Raw genomic sequence first — 16,812 nt, forward strand, 5'->3', positions numbered from 1 at the left:
TCAACATCACTAATCATCAGGGAAATGCAAATAAAAACCACAATGTCACCTCACATCTGCTAGTATGGCCATTATAAAAACAAACAAACAGAAAATAACAAGTGTTGACAAGGATGTGGAGAAACTGGAATCCTTGTGCACTGCTGATGGGATTGTAAAATGGTACAGCTGATAGGGACAACGGTATGGAGGTTTCTGAAAAAATAAAAAATAGAACTACCATATGATATAGTAATCCAACTTATGGGGATATATCCAAACGAATTGGAATCAGAATCTTGAAGGGATACCTGTACTCTCATCTTCATTGCAGCATTGTTCACAATAACCAAGATATGGAATCAACCTAAGTGTCCGTTGATGGATGAAACGATAAAGAAAATGTGGTATATGCACACTGGAATATTATTTAGTCATAAAAAGGAAGGAAATCCTGCAATATGTGATAACATGGATGAACCTGGAGGACATTATGCTAAATAATGTAAATATTTCAATAAAAATTTAAATAAATGTAAATAAAGTGAAACAAGCCAGTCACAGAAGGGCAAATACTACCTGATTCCATTTACATGAGGCTCTAAAGTAGTCAAACTCATCAAAGCAGAAAGAGGAATAGTGGCTGCCAGGGTCTGTGGGGAGGGGAAAAGGGTAGTTGCTATTCAATGGGTGTAAGTTTTAGTTGTGCAAGATGAAAAATTTCTAGAGATCCGCCATACAACATTGTACTTACGGTTAACAATATGTACTGTACACTTAAAATTTGCTACGACGGTAAATCTCACATGATTTTTATGATTAAGAAAGAAAGGGGCCTGGTGGTGCAGCGGTTAAGTTCGTGTGCTCTGCTTCGGCAGCCTGGGGTTCCCTGGTTTGGATCCCAGGCACAGACCTACCCACTGCTTATCAAGCCATGCTGTGGCAGCATCCCACATATAAAATAGAGGAAGATGGGCATGGATATTAGCTCAGGGCCAGTCTTCCTCAGCAAAAAGAGGAGGATTGGCAGCAGATGTTAGCTCCGAGGAGGGAAGGTGGGGAAGGAAGGAGAGGGAAGGAAGGGAAGAGGGGGAGGGAGGGTGGAGGGACGGTGGAGGGAGGGAGGGAGGGAGGGAGGGAGAGAGGAAGGGGGGAAGGGAGGAAGGAAGAAAAATGGGCAAAGGCTACAAGCAAGATAAGTCACAGAACAAATACAAAAAGCACATAAACACTTGAAAAGACAGTAATATACATATACCCACTGATACAGCAAATTCAACCTCTAGAATAATCTACTACAGAAATACAGACACAAGGGCACAGGGTTATACAGCATCCATGAAGAGAGTCTATATTTATACTAAATATACACACACACACTCTCTGGGACCACCCACTTAAGGTAGTTAAATATCTAGAAACAGCCCTAGAGGCTGATTCACACCTGACCGTGGCATCCTCTGGGATAAGGGGGTGGATGGGAAGGGCAGGTGGGCAAAAGGACACTCTAATATTTTTCTACAGTATAAAGTTTACTTTCCTATATTGTTTTAATTTTTCATGAGCATCTATTCACATTACTTATGTAACTGTGAGATAAGTGATTATAAAAATGTTAATAAATAGATCTTTATGAACACATATGGAAAGACAGCCATAATACTGAGTCAAAAAAGTAAGTTGTAGAATAATACGCAGAGTTCCTTTTTTTTGTTAAAAACAAGCAAAATGTATTTGTGAAGAGAAAAAGTTCTGAAAAGGTAAAGACCAAACTGGTAACAACAATGAGCCATGGAAAGTCAGGTTGACATTTACTTTTCACATTTCTATATTTCTAAAATTATTTGAGTCAATATAACTTCTGTAATATGTTTTTAAAAAATTAAACTATTTTAAAATAATACTTTAAAATAAATTTTAATGATAAAAATTGCTTGTGGACTGTTAGGTGATAAAAGTTGGGCACAAAATTATACATAAAACCAAAAAAATCCCTATAATAGGATTTTTTTGTAAACACAGGAAATATAAGAAAATGTTTACAGTTATATCTAAGTTAGGTGACTACATTTTTTTCTTTACAAATTTTTGTATTTTCCATATTTTCTAATGAGTCTGAATTACTCTGACAATCAGAAAAAATAAATCAAAGTTACTTTTGACATAAGGAGCCCACCGAAGAAGATCATCCTCACCCTCCTCTGTCTGGAATGGGGCGAGAGGGAACACGGGGAGAGGTGAGCACGGAGGCTGCAGTCAGGCCGCCTGCGTTCAGAGCCCAGCTGCCCCACCAGACTGCAAGCAGCCCATTCCACCCTTCTTCCCTCCTCTGCAAAATAAAAACAAACCCGTGAAGGGAGGATACTATCAGGGCTTGCCTCACACAACGCAATGAAAGACGGCAAGTACTTGGCACATGAGACATCAAGTCTAAGTTATTAAAAATCAAAAATCAAAGAAAAAAGCAGAAAACAAAACCAGGAGTGAGGATAGTCTGATGTGGAGAACTCTACCGCTTCCCTCCCTCTCCAAAGAAAACCTTGCTTAGAAATGCTGGATACAATGTAATACTCCACCCCCTACACACAGGGCTAAGCTTGAAACCCAGAAAGGCAGCAGAGCCCACAGCGCCAGAAACAAAAAGGAAGGAATCAGCAGTGAGCAGACACGGAAGCTGAAGGGCTCAAGGGAGAAGGGATCCGGATAGACTTCTTAACAGCTGAAGGCTGAAGACTGGGGATTTAATCACCCCCAAGGGAGGAGAGTCCAGGCTACCAGCCCCCTGCATGCCAGGAACCAGAATCGAGATAAATGCACAAAGCCAGAGGCCATGAAGGACTACACTTCCACCCCCCTGAAGTGGGGCCTAAAAAACTGCTTACCACGCTGGAGAAGCGAAGCAAGGAACCTTGCCATCTGCCAGAGGCCTCAGGGAAAAAGAGGGTCTACAAGAAACAGACTGTAGACCAGGCACAGATGTAGACCCCAAATTCACATTACGCCAAACCAATGACAACCAGCTAAATTTGCAGGACCCAGTAGAGGAGAAAATAAAACTCCCTTACGAATGCTTCCATAAACCAAAGCATACGAAACTTCCATGGAAACAAGCCCCAACTCAAAATGAGCTTACATTAAAACAAAAACACATCACCACAAGAGGAAATAAACCATCATGTGCGAGAGTAACAGGACACAAGGAGAACCTGCACCCCAAGAATTAAGATAACAACAGAATAATCTAAAAGTTGCAATAAAATAAGCATGTTTAAAGAATGGCAGAATGCTGGTAACTGTTGAAAGCTGGATAAGGAACACAGATGGTTCATTACCATTCTCTTCTTTGTATGTTTGAGATTTCCATAAAAAAAGTTTTAACAATTCCATAAGATAAAGTTTCTAAAAAGTTAAAGATGTTCAAAAAGCGAAAGAACTAGAAACCATATGATAAGAACAGATTTTTAAAAGCCAAAAAAAGTACAGGGGCTGGCCCCGTGGCTGAGTGGGTAAGTTCGCGCGCTCCGCTGCAGGCGGCCCAGTGTTTCGTTGGTTCAAATCCTGGGTGCGGACATGGCACTGCTCATCAGACCACGCTGAGGCAGCGTCCCACATGCCACAACTAGAAGAACTCACAACGAAGAATACACAACTATGTACCGGGGGGCTTTGGGGAGAAAAAGGAAAAAATAAAATCTTTAAAAAAAAAAAAAAGCACAGAAATTAAACACAGTATTAAGATAATATTTTAAAAGTTATTAAGTAGAATAGAGATGAAGAATTAGAAACTGGAAAACAGAATGTGAAAATATTCCAGAATGCAGGAGAATGACATAAAGAGAGAAGGTTATGAAAGAAAAGATACATAGAAGACTGAATGAGAAGGTTCCAAGTACTTCTATTAGAATAATGGTCAAGAAAAAATAGAAGCCAAGGGGAAAAAAAAATAGAAATCAGGTTGAAGGAGCAGACCAGGGGCCCAAGTAGGATAAATAAAAATAAGTCCAGACCTAAAATACTGTAGTTCAAGTGAAAAATAGCAGAGTCAAAAAGAAAAGTCTTAAAAGCTACAAAAGAGAAAAAGAATTCACAAAGGTGACAATTAGACTGAACATAGATTTCTCAACAGCAAAAATAGTTGCTAGAAGACAATGGAATCATACCATCAAAGTGTTAGGAAAATTATGGCCAATCTAGAATCTAGAGCTATGAACAATCATTGAAAAGTAAGGGCAAAAAAACCAAAGATATAAATTAAAACTTTTTTCAGACACACTAGGACTGAGTTTACTATATACAAATCTCTGCTAAGAGAGTTACGAAAAAAGGAAAAAGACGACGGAGCCCAAAGGGAAATAGTGAGATATGAGGGAGGAAAAAAATGGATAAACTTGCTGGGAAGTCTAAATAAATATTGACTGTTAGGGGAGGAAAAAAACTAATTTGGGGAAGGGATCAAAACAAATTGGATATAAATTGCTAGCCACAATAAACTGGAAGATGGTAGCAGAGAAGTGGAAGTTAAAACTAGAATTTCTAAGGTCCTAATATCGTTTGGAAGTTGTGTAAAAAGGAAAGAATGCAAGTAAAAAATCTAAAAGTAATCAATAAAAGAATAGAAACAGAAAGTATAACTTCTAAACCAGTAGATGAGATAAAGACTGAATAAAGAAAACTCAATCAAATGAACAAAAGATAGGAAAGGAGAAAACCAGAAACAAAGTATGGTTAAACAGGAAATCCAAAGTTAGCAGGCAAAAACAGGTTGAAATGTATCACAATCCTACCTACATGGCTTAAATTAACCTAATAAAAAAGATAACCTAATAAAAAAAGACAGAGATTACAGGTCTTTTATATGTGATCTCAAGATATAAAGATTTGGAATGTGTAAGGAAAAAAAATGTACTAATACTAATCAAAAGAAAGCCAGTCTTACACTGGAATATTTTAATTCACCTCTCTCTGAAGTGACAACACAAACAAAACTTAGTAAGGATAAGGAAGATTTGAACAACACAATTAATAAGCTCGATCCAATAGACAGATATATAGCCCCACATCTATCAAACAGAATATACATTCTTTCCAAGCACATATGGAGAATTTATAGAAACAGATCATATACAAGGCCAACACAAAGGATATCATAACAAATTCCAGAAAATTGGTATCATGCCAGTTCTCTAATCACTATGGTTAGAGTTTAATTATAAGCTATAAATTAATATTTTGAAAAAGATAAACCCCACATATTTGGAAACTAAAAAACTTTTGAACAAGCCATTGGTTAAAGAAGCAATCACAACTGAAATTATGAAATGTTTAGTACTAACCAATGAAAGCATTACATATCAAAACGTGGGATACAGCAAAGTGCAACCTTGGGAGAAATCTAGATATGTTAAACATACAACAAAATAGGCTTAAAAATAGAACAGACACACACACAGAGAACAAGCAAAACTGGGGAAATCTAAATAAGATCAGTGGATGGTATCAATGTCACTATCCAGGTTGTGATAGTATACTATAGTTTTATAAAATGTTACCGGTGGAGAAAGTGGGCAAAGTGTACAGGGATCTCTCTAAATTATTTCTTACAAGTGCACATGAATCTACAATTTCTCAGTGAAAATTTCAATTAAAAAAATGCACAATGTGTAAGTCAATACGACCTTAATAAAATAATTCTAAAAAAACAGCCAAAATCCCTAACACTGACACTACCAAATGCTGACAAGGATGTGGAGCGAAAGGAACTCTCATTCATTGTTGGTGGGGATGCAAAGTAGTACAGCCACATTGGAAGACAGTTTGGCAGTTTCTTACAAAATAACTCAGCAATTGTACTTGCTGGTATTTACCCAAATGAGTTGAAAACTTATGTCTACACAAAAAGCTGCACACAGATGTTTATAGCAGCTTTATTCATACTTGCCAAAACTTGGAAGCAACCAACATGTCCTTCAGTAGGTGAGTGGATAAACAAACTGTAGTACATCCAGACAGCAGAAAATTATTAAGTGCTAAAAAGAAATGAGGCTATCAAGCCATGAGAAGACAAGGAGGAACCTTAAATGTGTATTACTAAGTGAAAGAAGCCAACCTGAAAAGGATACATACTATATGATTCCACCTAGATGACATTGTAGAAACAGCAATACTATGGAGACAGTAAAAAGATCAGTGGTTGCCAGGGCTCAGGAAGGAGGGAGAGATGAAGAGATGGAGCACAGAGGATTTTTAGGGCAGTGAAACTACCCTGTATGATACTATAATGGTGGATATATGTCATTACACATTTGTCAAAACCCACAGAATGTACACCACCAAGAGTGAACCCTACTGTAACCTAGGGACTTTGGGTGACAACGATGTGTCAATGTAGGCTCATCAACTGCAACAAATCTATCACTCTAGTGGGGGATTATGATAGTGGGGGAGGCTGTGTGTATGTTGGGGCAGGGAGTATATGGGAAATCACTGCACCTTCTGCTCCATTTTGCTGTGAATCTAAAACTGTTCTAAAAAATAAAGTCTACTTTTTTTTAAGAAATGAAATGGTGCCATTCACAAAAACAAACAAACAAAATGCCACAAGGCAAATTAAAAGAAAGGAGAAGAAACAAATTTTTATTCAGTGCCTCTTATTTGCCATCACTCTGCTGGGTGCTAGTATACAATGACAAGCAAAACACAGATGGTCCCTGTCCTCTTGGAGCTTTACCATCTAGTGTGGGAATCAGATATCAAAGAACACAAATATAAAAGTATAATGTTTAATGAGAGCATATACCCTGATCTATACTAAAGGTGAAGACAGTGTCTCTGAAGAAGTGATGTTTAAGGTGAGGACTGAAGGCTGGGTAAGAGTTAACCTGGAGGAGTGTCCTAGGCAGAAGGACTAGCATATGCAAAGGCCAGGGTAGTTGCAGTACAGTGACAGGTCAGGAGATTGGTAAAAATAAGGCTGGAGAAGCCTGCAGGGATCAGATTATGCAGATTCTGGCTTTTCCAATTAGAGCAACTCACATCATACTTGGAGGGTGTTAAAGGAGTGACATAATCTGATTTGTTTTTCAGAAGATCACCCTAGCTGCTGGGTAGAGAATGGATGGGAAGGGCGGAGACACAAACCTGTTGACAGCTACAGCAGTAGGTAGGGAGCTTGGATTACGTAAATGATGGTGGAGGAGAGAAGTGACAGGATTCTAGATATTTAGGTGAGAGAACTGGTAACACCTCGTGATGGACTTGACATTACTACATGGAGTGACAGAGTAGGAGGTATGAAAGACAGTCAACTCCAAGGTTTCTGATATGAATGACCAAGTGGATAGAAATGCCATTTACAGAGAAGGAAAATAAAGGAGGAAATAATTGTGGGGGAGTAGGTTGGAAATCAAGAGTTCGGCTTTATATGTGTTAAACTTGAGATACCAGTAAAACTTCTAAGGGGAAATGTCAAGAAGGTAGCTGGGAATATATCCATTGAGCTCAAATGGAAACATGAGCTCAAACCATATATACTGGAGTCAGTGGCTTGTGGATAGTATTTAAAGCCATGAGAGTGAAAGAAATTGCCCAGGGGGAACATACAGAGAAGAGTGTTTAAATCTGAGCCCTAGGGAACTTGGAGCTCTAGAGGTCAGATAGAAGAGAAAGAGATAAAGGAAAATAAGCCGATAGAGAGGCTATAGAAAGTAAAAGAAGAGATTGTTTCAAGGAGAGGGAACTACTGTATTCAATACTGCTGAGAAATCAAATACGGTGAGGGCAGGCTGGGCACCGCAAAATGGTGGTCACTGGGAGGCCTTACCAAGAGGAACTTCAGGGACATGGAAGAAACAGAGTCCAGACTGAAATGCGCTGAGGAGTGAGTAGGAGGTGACAGTGGAGGTAAGGAGCGCACACAATCCCTCTGAGAAGCTCTGCTGTGAGGAGTGGGGGACAGCTAGGACTATAGAACAAGCTGGAAGGAGACTGTAGTCACGGGAAAGCGTTTAAAAAGCGACTTCTCATTTCCCTGTAACAATCAAATCAGGTAGATTTATGATTAAAGGGGATTGTTTTAAATTTGGGAGATAGTAGAACACGGGTGAATGTGGAAAAGGCTTCAGAAGAGAGTGAGTCTAAAGAGAATGGGGAGTTCACTGATGGAGCAAGTCCTCAAAAATCAGGAGGGAATAGTCTCTGGTAAGATGGATAAGGACCCAAGTTAAGTCAGTGATCATGTATTTATAAGAATTTAATATAAATAAAGCTTACTAAAGAACAAATATGCACATATCCTTATTTTAATATGCAAAGAAGTGGCTTCAAAAGTGCAATGGTTTTAGCTCACATAATCCTGAAATGTTTCAGACAACTCCAGAATACTAGAGTTGGTCACAGTTCTTGAAAACTTGAAAAGGAGTTGTTTTAGAGTCTAGGATTTATGGGGCATCTTACCTACAAAGATAGTAAATACTGAAAAATTATAGCTTCAACAAGTATTTAGGTGCTAATGACAATTTGACCTAAACTTTGTATGATGGTATAGCTTTTCCAAGATCTTTCACACTCATATTCTTCTTCCACCTTTGTAATATCTTTAAAATTGCTCCGGGAGGATGGCAGGAGAGGATTATCATCCACTGGGATAGATGTATGCACGAGTTCAGAAAGGTGGGTTAGGACACCTGTCCCAAGTACTATAGAAAGCAAGTGGTGGAGCTGGGATCTAAATGCCCATCTTTTGGCTCTAAAATCAAGGCTGATTTAATAATTAAATCTGTTACGTAACAAGTCTGCTGAGTAATTACGACTCAATCTTTTGGGGTTAATGTCTAGAAGAGCAACCAAGCTCTCTCACAAATCACCACAGACATCCTAGACATCATGGAATGCTGGGCTGGAAGAATGAGTGCACGTTCTAGGTCCCAATCCTCTCTCAAGTGACAGAGTCTGCTCACCCAGATGACTACGGGTGAAGACATGAACTCAACATGGTTATTGAAAACAGAAGTGAAGAAAACTCAAGGTTGCCAAACTTCTCAGTTACCAAGACCAAAACACAAATGAACAGAGTCCAAGGCAGTGTCTGATGAAAGCACAACATACGATCTCTTTCTAATTACACAATCTAAAGCAGGGTTTCTCAACCTTGGTACCACTGACATTTTCAACCAGATAATTCTTGGTTGTGGAGGACTGTCTGTGCATGTAGGATGTTTAGTAGAATCCCTGGCCTCTACCCACTATATGCCAGTAGCACATTCCCCCCAGGGCAGCAGTCATGACAACCAAACATGTCTCCTGACACTGCCAAACATCCCCTGGGGGCAGGGTGGGGGTGGGGGCGTAGGGAGGAGATCACCTCCAGTTGAGGAACACTGATCTGGATGAATTTCACTGTTACTATAGAAGTTGAGGGCACACAAGAGAGACCTACAAAGAAACTGGGGAAAGCTTATGACCTTATTTATTTTCAGGCAATAGTTTGTACAATGTTTACAAAAAGCATCAGATGTTTCAAAGACATGCAGTACATACCAAGAAAAATAGGCCCAGCCCAGGAGACCACACCTTACTACTTAGAGGGACTCTTGGTAATAGATTCTGGAGACTAAGCATCCTTCTCCTCTTCACATTCAGTAACCAAACTGACTGCCTGCCAAAGTATGCAGAGAATCAGACACACACACTCTGGCTCCCACATGCCTATCAAGCCATCGCTCATCTTTCTATCTATGGGAGACAGTCTGTGCCCTTCTGGAAAACTAGCTCCACTAATGGGCTCAAGACAGACAAAGCCTGCACTGCCTGAACCGACCTCTTCCCAGGAGGACAGAAGACCTAATAGGCCAGCAACACCCCCCAGTTGGTTGTATGCTGACAGGGCTCTACTGATTTCCCTTGAGAGAAGGGACACTCAGCTCTTTGTTTCTTGTCTTGTTTTACAATTATTTACTCTGCCCATGGAAATCTGATGGGCTTTAGAACCCTCGGCTCAATGGCATTATCCATCTTCCCATTACTCTGGTGTCAGAGAACACCATGCTCTTTCTAACAATCCAGGCCTCAGCAATTATTTTCTAAGAGTTTCTTCAAAGAGAATCCATGAAATAATTTTGATTTTACATGTTCTAAGAAAGGAATTTCAGAAACAAAAAATAATCTGTGGAGCCCTTAAGCTTTTCAAATTTTGCTTTTCAGTTGACAAATGCCTGCTGCCTGTCCCTCCCCAACCTCTTAAAATTACTTTGAGTACTCCTGTTGGTTTACCAAGCTATGCTGTAGACGAAATCAACTTTTGTATTGGTGTAGGAACGTTTGAAACAAAATCCTATTTTAAAATATCTGCAGCACAGCTCAGACTGGGCAGTTGCGCTTCAGCTGACTCAGGACCCAGTTTCCCTTGAGGTTCCCGCTCTGCCTCCACTAGACCCCGAGCTCTTTGAGGGAGAAGCACGCCTTTGTCCAGGGAACAGAGGCCTGACCCAACAAGCCTCTGTAAAAGTTTGTTGTGTAAAAGAACAAAATGGACACTGTAACATATTAACAAGATCATTTTGCATCAACTGTAAAAGATCTTTGTTAATTGTTGCTGGAGTAAGTGACACTCTACTTCTGCTCTCTAGAAGTTAATTGCATAAGAGACAAAAGACTGGACAATTAAAAAAAGCTAGTCTCATAGTTTGTAATGGTTCCCATAGGCTCTCCCTAAGGATGTTATTTTCTTAGTCCCCCTTCCAAAGCACAACTAAAAAGTTTTTTTTTAAATTCCCAAACACAATATTTACTACTTTAAAAGTGGGGTTAGACAAAGGAGGATGACACAGGCCAAATCAGTTTTGAAAAACTAAATTCAAAAGGGGAAAAGGAGATGCACATCTAAGGTTTTAAGTCACTGTTACCCAATGACCTACTAACCCAGTTCTCAATCTCCAAACCCAGGGGGAGGTAAAGTTAGGGTGCAAGATTAGGCTTCAGCTATGCTGGCATTTAAAAACATTTTGGCAGGTGCTCTGCCAGGCAGTCTATAATTAGCGAGTAAGCCTCAGAAACCTAAAATGAACTCAAAGGGTTTCAGAAGCCAAGAGCCACCCTCCTGAGCACGGAGTTGTGTAGCCATGGGGCTGCTGCCGCCCAGAACACAGAGCTGGGTGCTGGCCACGGTGCACACATGTGTGCTTGCACACGCCCGTTCCGAACAGTCTCTTTCTTCAAAGCTCTAATGGCTTGACCTCAACACCTGCTGCACTTCCTGAAGACAGACAGGCTCTGGAGCTCCACTTGTTCCTCGCACGCGGCTGCACTTTCTAGGAACGACCGCACACATGCAGAGGCTGGCCAGCTGCCAAGGTGGGGGCAGCCCAGCCGCCTCGGGCCTGAACTTTCCCAGTGCTGTCAGGGCGGGATCCCACTATGAGCTGACTCAGCGGCCGGCATGGAACTCTGCCAACCCCACAGCAATGCGGGGGCGGCCGGCAAGTCACAGATGTTTTGCTAAACCAAAGCAATCAGCCAGGAGGCGGGTCTGGGCTGGCAGCCAGGCTGCTGCTGTCGTGGAAGCTGGGATTCTCTGATCCTACTTCTAGCTCTGCCACTACCTCCCAGGTGATCTGAGGGAAAACCTCTACGCATCTCAGCACCTTCGGGGCTTCCGAGCATGTCTGTCTGGATGCAGCAGAGGATGGCACTATTTGCATAAAAGTGCGCCTGGAGCAATACTACCTACCATGTGCTAGCTCAGTTAGTCCTCATAACATCCTTGGAGGTACACTTCAGTATTTTTATTTCACAGAGAAGACACAGGCTCAGAGGAATTAAGAGCCCTACTGAAAGATCACAAGGGTAATGAATGGAAGAGATGGGATCTGAACCTCACTTTGTTGGCTCTGGAAACTCTGCAAACACTGCTATTGTAAGACTCAGATCAACTGCACAGGGCTCCTTGATACAAAGACGCTGATTTTTCAGGTTCCAAAGGACATTTTTTACACGACTTCTCAGTTGCACTGAATAAACCCACTGCTCCTCACAACTGATTTCTAAACAGCACCAGTGGACTACATGAAGAGTATATGCTTATGGGGAGTACCCAGACAGATATTACCAGCTTTATCATGAACTTCCTGCCTAAGCACCAACAAGACACTTAACCCGGAACAACTTATCATCACTCCCATTCTTTGGGTGAGGAAAAGCTGCATTACAGGTCAGAAAGAGAAGAGAAATTAGAAGTCAAAGCTTGGTTGAGAACACAGGTTCCTTAGGCTCCACCCCCTGAGATAATTCATTAGGACTTGGAATCTGTATTTTTTAAAGCTCCCTAGATGACTCTTATGCTCAGCGATGTACTGGAATCACTGCAACTTGCCTTGGCTAAAAAGGCAATTGTGAGGCCTACCTTTTCCTGTTTCAAAGGAGGCGATATATAAGGTGAAATAAAATCATGTCTACAAGGCTCTTTGCTGGAAAATACATACAATGCAAAAGCTTCTCAGCAAGGATGTTTGTTTAGCTGCAAAACAACAAAACTGTCCTTAAAGGGCATGAACCTGGGTTAGCCTGGGGCTAAGACACTGTCTTAGGCAAGACTGCTCTTTACGTTACTACTAGAAAAACTATAATTAGAGTCACACATCTCATTTTTAGATATGCCTCATAACATTGCTGCAACCTCATTCTTCCTTAAAAAAAAAGGAGGGGCCGGCCTTGTGGCGGAGTGGTTAAGTTTGCGCGCTCGCTTCAGTGGCCCAGGGTTTCACCAGTTTGAATCCTGGGCGCGGACATGGCACCACTCATCAGGCCACGCTGAGGAGGCATCCCACACGCCACAACTAGAAGGACCCACAACTAAAACTACACAACTACGTACCGAGGGGCTTTGGGAGAAAAAGGAACAATAAAATCTTTAAAAAAAAAAAAGGGATTGTACTTATATTCTTTCACATCAAACCTGGAACAATCTATATTAGGAATAACTTACACATTTCATTTCTTTAATCAAGAAAACAAATGTGAGAAAAAAATTCAAAGTCTTTTTATATCTAGGCTGCTGGTCACTGAAGTGGGACGAGAAGGCACAGACTGGCAGAGACCCTAGCCCTGGCAATCTAGTACCTTCTCTGGTTAGCCTTTAGGAAGAATAAAGGACCTCACATGCCAGAAAGACTGACCTGCTTGAGCTGCTCATCCAGATTCCAGCTTGGCTGCCCAGCTGCGGAGACTGAAGGTGGGGCCTTGGAAGCATCTTTGGTATGGTCTTCTTTAGCTTGCTGTCCATGTGGTGGGAGCCCTGGTGCTGGAAGTAGACCAGACACAGGTGTTGCTCTGGGGTCTTGGCGAGCCAGTTTCTGCGCATGAAAATATTTTGAAGCAGCCTGGGCCTCCTTCTCAGCCACCTCTGTAACTTCGTCATCCCCTTCCTCATCTTCCAAACATCCTTCCTCTTCTTCAGGCTCTGAGTTCACACTGCTCCGTTCAAAAACTCGGGTCACTGCTGGGGCCTGCGGAACTCTGGCTAAGGGACCAAGGGCAGGGCTACCAGAAGGCTTCCCAGGTGTGGCAGAAAAGAGAGTCTGCTGTGAGACCAGCTTCTGGGCATACAAGAACTGGGCTTCTCTCATCTGCTGTCCCTGTTTCTCTCTGGTATCCATCTGCAGAGCAGCCAGGTGTGCTGGTGGCGGCTGTGGCGGCGGCTGCTGCTGTTGCTGCTGCTGCTGCTTCTGCTGCTGCTGTGGCTCCATCACTACCTCAAGCTTCACCCACAGATTGGCATGGCTCTGAATGTGGGCACAGCCCAGCAGGCACACTGGGCCTAAACCTTAAGTGATTGATAGAAACCACAAAAGAGGAAAAAAACACTATGTAAAACAAGTACAAGAAGGCTTTCTTTTCTCCAGTAAAGGGCATGAATTCTGAACACTAAACATATGTCCCTAAACTTCAGTTTTAAGGTGAGTGAGTGGTGGGACTCGGGGAGGAGTGGAGAGGTAGGTGGGTAAGGAAGAGTATGAAGAAGAGGAATAGGATTTAACAGGAGAAATAAGGGATGAATCTCAGTAGTGGTGACTACTGTGGGTTTAAAAAGACGTAAATCCAGACAATATCTAGCCTGCAAACATCTGTGTGCTCTCTCCCTCAACATTATCAAACATTAATCTGTTTATTACTGAGAAGGCAACTGGGTTTGCACTGTACAAAGGTTGTGAGTATGAAAACCACAATAATAAAGGGAAAGAAGGGCTTGCCTACCAAAGAGAGAATAGTGCTTAGGTTCCCGGGCCCATCAGAGAAAGACAGCACCATCAGGTAGACACACAACTATCAGGCAGACAGATTTCTCTCACAGAAAAGCAGAACCTAGCAGAATGCTCTGGGGTTTAAACTTTTCAAATTTCCCAGATCAAACTGCCAGCGTTTGTGGGCTGAACCACACTAACTTGACATTAGAGCCTCAAAAAGAATCCAATTTCAACAACATGAAAGAAAGAAAACAGGCGAGGAGGCAAGAGTTTCAAATTGCAATAGTCACTCAAAAACAAATAAGGGGGAGTTCCTCTGGAGATTTTAAAGTTAATTAATTTGAAAGAGATATCAACAGTGTCTAAACAACAAGTCAATGTTTCTTTTTTATAAACAGCCAAGTAAATCTCTTCACATCCCCTTTCTTTCTGATTCACTTCTATGATATTCTATGACGAATACAAAAAGAAAAGGCTTTCAGGCCAAAAGTATTCTGTGGGCAGGTTTATCAGCATTCTTACCAATCAGTCTCCAAACACACTCCCCTTTCACACCCTCTCCTCCTCTAACCCCCACTTCCCTTCTTCCTCTCCAGGCCCCCACCCCCAACAAACCTCACTTTCTTCAGCAAGCTCCAAAACTGAACGGATTACTATGCATGCGCAAATTTTAGGTGAACAGGACTTGCAACATGGCTACAATGTTGTCATCACATGAAAGAAGGACCTGGGTGGCACAGGTTAGGACTTGATATTTGCATTCTGTGGAACTGTTTTAGGATTGCGGAGAAAGATTTTAAAAACCTAAATGTTTTTAGCATTTCCAAAAATTCATGGGGAAATAATCACATCCCTAGCAATAAAAACTGCTTGGACTTATGAGTTTTTAAATGGGTTAGAGAAAAAAGGTACAATTTTTAAAGTTAGGCAAAAAGTGGAGATTAAAAAATTCTCATTTTCTGTTTATCTTAGAAACACTGCTTTTGCCTTCTGTAGTCTGTGTATTCTGTGAAAGATTCAAATTCCAATTTGCCTCTTACTGCCTTTACTTCCTCTCTTGGCACCTTAGAAAGTGTGAGTTATGCCTGTAGCAATACTTTCGTTCTGCTTAGCCCTTTTTATAGTGTAACAAAGCATGAAAAGATTTGCACCCACATTAAATCCAGTGGACAAGAGTTCATATAAAATAAAAACAATTTGCCTCAAAGAAAATGAAACAAAAGAATAAAGCAAATAACTCGGTGGTCATTTTAATTTTCCTTATAATCATCACAGTCAATCAATCACAAGCAGGATAATTTTTCAACCAAGTCCTGCCAGTCATTGAACAACTGCTTCTTGTCTTGTGGCACCATCTTCTCTGCATGCTGTCCCCAGCAGAGGGGGAGGTGTCTCACGGCCTCTTTAGTAAGATTGAGATGACTCAGTTCTACAACTCAATACACACGCCCTCCCCCAAAGAGCCCATCTTCCCCCTGTCCCTAAGCAGCCAGTTGATCCAAACAACAATACCACCGGCCCACACTTAGAAAACTTAACGTCTCAGAAATCTAAGCCACTTCATCCCTTCATACGGCCCCCTCCCCCATTTCCCCTAAAGTTCCCGGACCACCAAGCCCGGCGCAACGGACTACTTGCAGCTTTGAACCCGGCCTCGCCCACCATTCCCTCTACCTTCGCCGCCGGATCCCTCAGGCCCCGGCCCCCTTCCAGCCCCAGACCTCCGTCCCAGGTTACTCCAGCCCCCCCCCCCATTCTTTCCCCCCCCCCCCCCCCCCCAGGTCCAGCCCTATCACTTTTACCTTTACCAAGCCCTCACAGCCAATCCGCTGGCTCTTCTCCGATCACCCCAACCCCACCTATCCTTGCCCTCTCAGTTCCCGGGGGCCCCTTACTCTTCCCATTCCTTTATCTCAAATCACCCTGATGGGAGCAGGGCGCCTCCGGGCTCCTCCCAGAGCTCTCACTTTTCCTCCACGGCCCCACGCTCCGCCAGCCCGCGCCTTCACGTCTCCCCTGACACACCTGCCTCCCCTCCCACTCCTCCGTCCCCTCCACCTGCCACAACCCCCGCTCCCGCGGCGGCCAAAGGAGACGGGCCCCGTGAGGCTTACCTGCGCGGGGCGCTCCGGTCCGCCCGCAGTGCAGGAGGCGGCCGCTCAGCCCCGGCGCGGCAGCTGCGTCTCGGACTTCTCCGCAGCCGGGGTCCACAGCCGGGGCGGGGCCCGCACCGGAAGAGGCGCCGCGGGGCCGGGCTGCCGGCCCGGGGCGGGGCGGGGGCGGGGCCGCAAGGATGGGGCGGGGCCGGAGGCCGGAAGCGGCCAAAAAGGGAACGATGGGCGGGGTCAGGCGGAAGTGACTTCTAGGGATGGCCCCGCCCGGTTGAGTCGTGGGCGGAAGCGGGTTGAAGCTGGGGGAAGCTTCGGCCAATAGGAAAGCGCGGACACGGAGGAGTTCCGGTGTGAGCACTTCCGCGGGCAGTTGAAAAGAGCTGGTTTGCATGCAGTCTTCTCTGTGTGTTTTCTAGTTTGCGGAGTTTGTTGTGGCGCGGGCGGTAGGTTGAAGAATGTAAATACAGGACAATGAGTCTTCCTCTGAG

The 16,812-nt window shown here is 42.9% G+C and overlaps 1 protein-coding gene across 1 annotated transcript in view; it reads right to left on the reverse strand.

Moving 5' to 3' along the window:
- The window catches only part of LOC124233033 (AT-rich interactive domain-containing protein 3B), a 51,586-nt gene extending 35,136 nt beyond the window's left edge, over positions 1-16,450 (reverse strand). Inside the window, exons 1-2 of the mRNA XM_046650031.1 lie at positions 16,328-16,450; positions 13,146-13,792 (exon numbers count right to left, since the gene is read on the reverse strand). Of these exons, the coding sequence (XP_046505987.1) occupies positions 13,146-13,715 (570 nt within the window). The 5' untranslated portion in view covers positions 13,716-13,792; positions 16,328-16,450. The remainder of the gene's footprint in view (positions 1-13,145; positions 13,793-16,327) is intronic.
- Between the last annotated feature and the right edge of the window lie 362 nt (positions 16,451-16,812).

This window comes from Equus quagga, unplaced genomic scaffold, assembly GCF_021613505.1.
Source record: "Equus quagga isolate Etosha38 unplaced genomic scaffold, UCLA_HA_Equagga_1.0 153_RagTag, whole genome shotgun sequence".
NCBI lineage: Eukaryota > Metazoa > Chordata > Mammalia > Perissodactyla > Equidae > Equus > Equus quagga.